Raw genomic sequence first — 8050 nt, 5'->3', positions numbered from 1 at the left:
TGAGAAACACAAGCAACGGGATTACCAGTTTCTGAAGCAAAGGCCTGCGACTGAGGAGAGACCTTTCTGAGAAGAGTCTAGAATGCTGCATAGTCTTCAGAGGAGAGAGAGAGTGTACCATTTGAAGCAGAATCCGATTGAGCTACATTAGCAGCATAAGAAGGTCGCAGGTGAGGGTACTTTGTGTAGCAACGTTCCTCATAATGACCAAGTTGCTGACAGTAATTACAACGAGGTCGCTGACCACGTCCAACTGGGCCTCCTGGGCCACGTCCTCCTGGGGCTCCTGGACCACGTCCTCCCGGGCCTCTACCACGACCACGTCCACCTCCAATGTTCCCGCGAAAGTCAGTACGGGAAACTAGAGTAGTAGAATCAACAGCAGAAGATGATGCAGGAGCAGATTTCTTATTCAGATTCAGAAGACGCTGATACGTCATTGAAAGATCAGGCTCCCCACTAGTCAAGATAGTATCCCGGACATTATCATATTCTTCAGGGAGGCCAGACAGTGTGGCAACCATAAAGAGGCGTTCCACCTGTTTCCGATATGCAGTAGCATCAGTAGGGTAAGGCAGCATATCCAAATATGCAGATCGACTATTGCCAACATATGACTCCATCTGAATGTCGGATGATTTGCTCAGTTCCATAAACTGAGAGATGATGAAATAGAGCTGTTGAACATCATTAGTGTAGAGGTTTTTTTGCTTCCTGCCACACTTCAGTACAAGTTTGAAACGAATAGAAGATGTCCAAGACAATTGGATCAATAGATTGCCAGAGGATGCTCAGAAGCTGGTTGTCGATCTTTTCCCAATCAGACTTTTCCTCCTTAGGGACATCAATAGACTTAGTCGTGAGGTGGCTCTCATGTCCTTGTCCAAAGAACCAAACTCGAACAGAGGTGGCCCAGTTCTTGTAATTAACAGAACCCTTCAATTTTGAAGAGGTAATGGACCCAACATTGGTAGAGATGATATTGGGAGAATTTTTTACAGGAGGAGGTGGAGAATTGATCTCCGAATGAACAGAACCATCTGCTGCCATAATAAAAAATCAGAAAGATATAAACTGAGTAAATAGGAACGAACCTGATCACCGATCAATAAGGGGTGCGCGCAAAAAGTCAGACCCACACCAAAACAACCACAGATCCAGAAAGAGCAGGAGAAGGCGAGCTTCTCTGTCCAAGACCGGCCGGAAAAAGCCGCCAGAAAAGGGCTCACGGGCCGATAGAAGGTTGCGCGTGAGGCCCACGCGCAGAGGAGCTTGGAGGCGCGTGAGAGCGCGTGGGAGGTGCGTTGTTGACCGGACCTCCACAGACCTGGTCGCCGGGAAGAGACGATCCTGATCGCGTGAAGTTTGGTCGGAAAAGTCGCCGGAAAAAGTCTCTGGTGGCCTGAACAGTGATTCTGGTGGCGAGCGGTGGTTCCGGTGGCCGTCGGAGGTGCTGACGCGTTTGGAAAAATTACTCAGAGGCTGTTTACAGCCCTAGATGGCTTGCCGGAAGGACGCACGGCAAGAAAGAGGACTCCTAAGCAGTGGGCTTAGGTTTTAAAGCAAAAACAAGGTTTCTAAGCAGAAGCGAGGGTCCCCAGAACGAAAGAGCTCTGGTACCAACTTGAATATAAAATAATATGTTGTGTATTGATCTAATTCAGAGAGTTACAATATATAGAGACTCTAATGGGCTTATATGAAAGGCTCAGACCTAATACAATCAGAATAATTACAAACTCTAATCATATCTAATCATATCTAATCAGACTAATCATATCTAATATATTCTAACAATAGCAAATGCAACACAAAACCCAATCATCGATCCAATATTTCAATCACTTTGAACAACCAATCATGTAATCACAGAACATAAGGTGGGGCAACTAGACTAAAGATTTTATATTTTGACTCCCAGAATATTGTTTTTATTTAAAATTCTTGCTACTTATCCTTACTTCCCAATAAGCACTGGTTTTCTGTTTTCCTTATAGACCATCAAGTCATATTAATTTCAAAAATGGTATTTTATATGATATCCATTTATTACACACTAAGGGTCAATTTGGAATTACGTATGGGATAAAATTGCAGAGATCCTTGTATACTCTAAAAGTACTACACTCAATCCAATTAAAGCATAACATGTGGGCTGAATAACCATAAAAGCTGTAGAATTAAATTAAAATATTATTTAATAAATTTTAAATCAAGTCTCCGTTGATAAGAGGATTACTATAAGTATATTTCTCATAAAAATGGGGGTGGAAAATTCATGTATCAGTTTTCAATATAATTTTACTAATAAAATTGACCCATGAACTTTTCACCCCCATTTTTACCTCCGTACCAAATTGACCATAAAAAGGAAAAATCATTAGAAAATTTTATAACATTTATTAGAGAGGGAACAACAATATATTGACACGGACTTGAGCGTGTACAAATAATTAGCAACATATTCATAAACATGAGCAATGAAATCCTCATTTTAAATACGGACTACCTCAATTAGATCTACTAGATATTCGAAGCATTCAACTTATGTGGCCATCTCTATATAGAGTTTACACAACTTAGAGACATTACTACTAGTATGAATGCCATTTTTGAACTAAATAAGACGACTCGCCATTTTTGGAACAGCGATAAGGTTGCTCATTTGTGACCGGAAGGTCACGGGTCCAAGCCTGGAAAACCACCTCTTTGCAAAAATGTAAGGGTAAGCCTGCGTACCCTCACCCATACCCACGTAAAGTTACAGAGCCTTGTACACTGGAATTTTCCCCCTCTTTTAGAGAGCCTTGGAAATTGAGCATTAACTTTGTTGTAGAACAGGGAAACCCTTGGAAGAAGAATCCTCTCGTGTTCTTTGCTTGTAATTTGATAAGGACTTCCTTCCAAACACAATTAAAGGAACAAGAAATGGGTTTCAACAAATCAAATTGTATTTCCGATAAAACTCCAAACAGTACAACTGGTTACAGCAGTGCTACAATATAGGGGAAATAGCTTGGTACAATGAGTTGATACAGAGAAATGTGAAGGAAAGATTACAAGTATACAGAGACTCTTACAGAGAAACGAACAGAGAAAGAATGAATTGTGAAGAGCACATGGAGGGACTCTACTCCCTCCAAAGTCCCAGTCTGACTGAGAATTCCAAGATGCTCCCCTCAGTCCTTCGCTTTCCTATTTAACCAATTCCCCCTCACCACCCATTGTGTTATAGTTTGTTACAACAGTTGTAACTGATTGTCTAGTCAGCATTGGGGACCCACCTTCGCCTATGTTTGTCCCTCTTATAAACCTTCAAGGGCTGAACCGCATCATAATTCAACATCACCAAAGTATTCTTTTTCCTTTCTTTTCTTTGTTTTGCTCATCTCTCTCTCTCTCTCACTCTCTCTGAAAACTCAGGACCCATTTCTGGGTTCCTATCATATGATCTATTAAATTAAGATTCATTGATTTATTAACACTAAAACCAAATTCTGATCATTAAGTTGTTTAATGTAGTAAACAAAATATTATGTTTTATACTATGGTAGCAATTGCACCGGCAGGTTACAAGTTGTATTCAGCCTTACCTTGTCATCAACATCAGTAAAATTCCGCACATATGTCACCTCATATCCCAAGTGTTTAAGGTACCTGCAAATTTTCATGTTAAGCAGAGTACAAACCACATGCTAACTCTCAATCTTAATATCTAGAATAAGAGAAAATAAAAAGGAAGTGTGAACAGACAAAATGGTAAAAAAGTGTGCCAACTTTCAAGTTTTAAATACTCTCGGAAAATCTAATATCTACAATTACGTAAATAAAAATAATAAATGCAGGACTACACCCTGTCAAGAGCAAAAGTAGAAAAGAAAAGACAGCTCCACATTCTAAATTGAATCCATTAGCTAAGTCCTCCAAGCAAGGCATAAAATTATTCAAAGAAGTGAGCATCGCTATTTAAAAGGACCAAAACATTGTGCGGCAAAAAAAGAAGTTCAATTTACATTTATCCATTCATGTAAATCGTTAATGCAAAGCTTTGAACTCTCCCATTATGATTTACAACCTCTAAATTGCTAATGAAGTAAGATACAACAGGTATAGGAACCGCTGTCCGTTTCTGCGTCACAGGAATAAAAAATTCCAAGCATATATAAAAGTAACACAGCGAAGGAAGATAAGGAAAACATTTGTGCAGCGTGATAGATTACCCTAATAATCACTAAAAAGTCATATGCAGGTGAAAATTTCTTCTATCATAAACTGACCCAGCAATGAACAACTGAAACCCCCTAACCCCTTCCTCTAGTTAAAAAAAATAACACATTGAACAATCTACACATCAAGCCAACAATCATGCTCACTCCAAAACTCTCAACAACAAATCCAGAGAAAATAAAAAGAACCCAATTGGGATTCCCCAAAAAGATTCAAATTTTGACAAGAGCAGAACAAAATTAGACGAGTAAGAGCAGAAGCATTGGCGAATAATATTACCTGAAAAGGATGTCAAACGAAACGGCGGCACGAGCATGACCTAGATGGCTGTAGTCATAGGCGGTGACTCCACAGACATACATGGAAACATTGCCGGGGACTTTGGGCTTGAAGATCTCTTTCTGTTGAGTCATAGAATTGTAAATCCTGAAATCAAACTGCTCCTCCGCCATTGTCACAGTTCTATCACTCTTGGCTGCTTCTCTATGAACACCGAATCTTACAGTTCGGCTAAGCGCGTTACAACTTACACCCGCTTTGCCCTAATTGTATTTGATTTTTCTCACCCTTCTTTAACTCTCTCTGTAACGTCAATAGCTTTTTTTTTTTTTTTTTGATAACAACGTCAATAGCTTTTACATAAGAGGGTTTATGAAATGGAATATATTAGCATGTGATTTGAGGAATAAATTTATGTAATAAATGTGTTCTGGGCTGTAACATAAGTCATTAGTCAACGGTAAAAATTCCGTTACATGTACACAAGTTTTTTTATTTTTTTGAGATGGACTCACCATTCGTTAAACCCATAGTGTATGTATCACTAGTATTTAGAGCCTGTTTGGATGAGCTTTTTTTTCTTCAAAAACTACATTTTTTAAGAAAAAAAAGCACTTTTCGAAAAAAATCTGTTTGAATGTCAGCTTTTAAAAAAAATATAAGACATAAAAAAAAGTCAAAAATCTATTTTTTTCGAAAGCTAAAAATTTTAACTTTTAAAAAAGCAAAAATCAAAAGTCAAATATTTTTTAAAAAATCTAAATAGCCGTAACTTTTATAAAAAAATACTTTTAAAATAAGAAAGTGATAAAAAAGACTTTTTTAAAAAGTCAATACAAACGCACCCTTGCACACTACACTTTTTTTTCTTTTTCTTTTTGGATACAGCACACTAGGGGTGTTCGCGGTCTGGATTGGATTGGTTTTGGAAGCAAAACTCATTCGATCCAATCCCTTCGGTTTGATCATGTAATCATCCATTCGGTTTAGATTTTTTTTCAAATCCGATCCGATCCAATCCAATTTTTTTCGGTTTGGATTGGATCGGTTTTCGTTTTTCGGTTTTTTGAATATCCTAAAATTAATTTCATGATTATTGTGAAAATAACATCTTTTGTATATAATGGCTTTGTAAAAAAAAATTGAAATACAAAAATATCAGTAAACAATGCTATAGTTGATGAGACGTGACTAAGTTTTTTTTTTTGGTTTAGTTGATGAGTTAATGGGTCTTGAGTTTAACATCTTTTGGGCTAGTAGTTAATATATTGGATCGGTTTGGATTGGATCGGTTTTCATCAACCCATCGAAAACCGATCCAATCCAATTAAAATTTGCGATTTTCTTTCGGTTTTCAATTTTTCGGTTTTCGATTTATTCGGTTATCAATTTTTCGGTTCGATTTTCGCGGTTTGGATCGGTTGATAAACACCCCTACAGCACACACACTACACTTTCAATCGCACGCTGACTTAGCTCAAGTATCTCACACTGAATAGAATGAAAATTTATACACGAGAAACTCATTTGACTTCGGAATCTTCTAAAATTTAATTATTTTCCTTCGGATTTATATTTACTATTTATTTTCATTATGGTAATTTTAATTGATGATTTTGTCTTTTTAAATTTAGTCATTTAATGTGTTTCGAGAAAGCATGATAGAAGAAATTAATTTTTCATTCAATTCACTGATTAAATCAGTGAAATCTAGATCCTATATTGAGTTTTCAACTCAAAAAATGTTTTTTTAATTAAATTAGATTAATTCAATTTCAATTTTTAATATTTTAAACACTTCCTATCAATTTCTTCGTTCGATTCGATGTGATCCGTTCAAGAATAATTGGACCTAACCAGACACACACAGTTGAGCCTACACCAATTGATGTTGGAAGAGAAACTCCGATGGGATCTAGTGGGCTATGTTGCAAGATAATTCCATAAGATAATTGTATTGATATTGAAGAGTTTTGCTTGTCTAAAACAGACAACGAGATATTTGTACTAAGGTGCTCCGACGTTCAAATCAAACTTTGAACCTTCCTTGTATAGCAGTGGGGTGACATGTTTGTGTCGTCTTGATACGGCGGCATTTACTTTCGTTAGTGAATTATTTTCACAAATGAAATATTTTAAGTGAAATATTTTCACTTATTTAAAGTCGGGCTTAGTTATATTTTCCATTCAATCATAACGTAAAGAATCTTGAAATACATCACCCCAAAAGCTAGCTCAAAGGGTAGGAATGTCCAAGGCCTTATAAACTCTACATTAGTTGCATATACAACAATTTGAGACTATATATCTCAACACATAAAACATACCACCACCCCAAACGACCAAAAAAAAATAAAAAATGGTAGTGAATCCACGCAAGTGCCAATGCCTTTCAAATGAAATTAAGATAAGCAAAAAGTTACGAGTGCATTCCGAAGTCCAATTTCTGGCAACGAAAAATCAATGACACTATGAAAAGCAAATGAAGCAATCATCGAAAAAATAAAAAGAAACATTAACGAATGTAACAATTGAAAAATACAAAATCAAGTTAAAAAAAACAACCCTACAATTAATTTGTCGAAAATTCTTGTGGAACAAAAAATGAACAAATTTGGCACGCAGAAGCGTAAGCATTAAACAAAACTCGTTGACAGGAAAAGGGGAGCGTGAAAGTTAAATTTGAAGAGCTATATGGATTCCTGCCTCTGCATTTTCATCTGCTGGTAGAATCTCTCAATGAACCTCTCTGCCTTCTGATCAACTGATTCACCTTCATCCTCTGAGTCTGAATCAAAAGCCTCAAACAAATCCTCTGCTATGATGGCATTTTCAATTTCAATGGGTGGCAGTCGCAGTGGCAGTGGCAGTGGCAGAGCCTCGAGCTTGCACTCCCCAATACCAATGTCACTTCCTCCTACTTTCAAGTTACCCAAGCACCAGAACAGATAGAAGAAGGAACACAAATATCGGGAGCCTCTATTCTTGAATTGGTTTCGACGGTAATGAATGAGAGGAGTGCTTGAAGGGGAGTGCTGGTACTCTCCAATAAAATCATAGTTATAGTGCCTGATGAGCTTGAACTCCTTGCACTTCCTAAATTTCTTGAACAATAGGAGCTTCTGGATCATGGGTTTTCTTAATTTGTGGATGAACCTTACTAGATTTGAGACTTTGTGGGAAATGGGCAAACTTTTTCTGGGCATTTTTGGAGGAAACTTTGAGGAATGTTTGTGGTTGAGAGTCTTGAGACTTTGGTGGGGTTTGCAAGGTAGAGAGGCATGGCGAACTGAAGAGTGCTTTAAGGATACAAAAAGGTGTAATGAAAAAATGGGGGATTGAGATTTGAGGGTGCCAAGTTGTAAAAGGCATGGTCGGTTGTGTTTTCTAGTTATACTATATTCAAGGAATGTGCAAAACTAGCCGTTGAACTCCACGTCGGTGCTATAGACATTTATATTTTATAGTATACCTAAAGTTTTGTAGAGATACGAGACATGTGAGTTTAAAGCTTTTTTCCCCCTTTTATCATTCCTTTCTTCTT

At 37.4% G+C, this 8050-nt stretch overlaps 2 protein-coding genes across 2 annotated transcripts; both read right to left on the bottom strand.

The window, feature by feature from the left end:
* Positions 1-77: 77 nt before the first annotated feature.
* LOC133286133 (uncharacterized) lies at positions 78-4783 on the bottom strand. Its single transcript, XM_061483490.1, has 4 exons — positions 4507-4783; positions 3594-3657; positions 2766-2900; positions 78-215 (listed from the first exon to the last, which is right to left on the bottom strand). Exons 1-4 carry the CDS (start codon positions 4677-4679, stop codon positions 78-80), a joined length of 510 nt encoding a protein of 169 aa, XP_061339474.1. The 5' UTR covers positions 4680-4783.
* Positions 4784-7196: 2413 nt separating this feature from the next.
* On the bottom strand, positions 7197-7712 carry LOC133286132 (uncharacterized). The gene has a single exon (XM_061483489.1). It carries the CDS (start codon positions 7710-7712, stop codon positions 7197-7199), a length of 516 nt encoding a protein of 171 aa, XP_061339473.1.
* Positions 7713-8050: the final 338 nt, after the last annotated feature.

The sequence above is a fragment of the Gastrolobium bilobum genome, unplaced genomic scaffold (assembly GCF_033153095.1).
Source record: "Gastrolobium bilobum isolate Gb01-03AN ecotype WA unplaced genomic scaffold, APGP_CSIRO_Gbil_v1 utg1240, whole genome shotgun sequence".
Lineage (NCBI taxonomy): Eukaryota > Viridiplantae > Streptophyta > Magnoliopsida > Fabales > Fabaceae > Gastrolobium > Gastrolobium bilobum.
Note: the sequence above shows the minus strand (reverse complement) of the source record. Positions and strands in the feature narration are given on the sequence as shown.

Coding starts and splice junctions, on each gene's coding strand:
- LOC133286133 (XM_061483490.1), bottom strand. CDS start 4,679: ATGGCGGAGGAGCAGTTTGATTTCAGGATTTACAATTCTATGACTCAA. Junction 2,901..3,593: donor TTACTGATGTTGATGACAAG/GTAAGGCTGAAT, acceptor TGTGTTTGGAAG/GAAGTCCTTATCAAATTACA. Junction 216..2,765: donor ATTCCAGTGTACAAGGCTCT/GTAACTTTACGT, acceptor AATTACTGTCAG/CAACTTGGTCATTATGAGGA.
- LOC133286132 (XM_061483489.1), bottom strand. CDS start 7,712: ATGCCCAGAAAAAGTTTGCCCATTTCCCACAAAGTCTCAAATCTAGTA.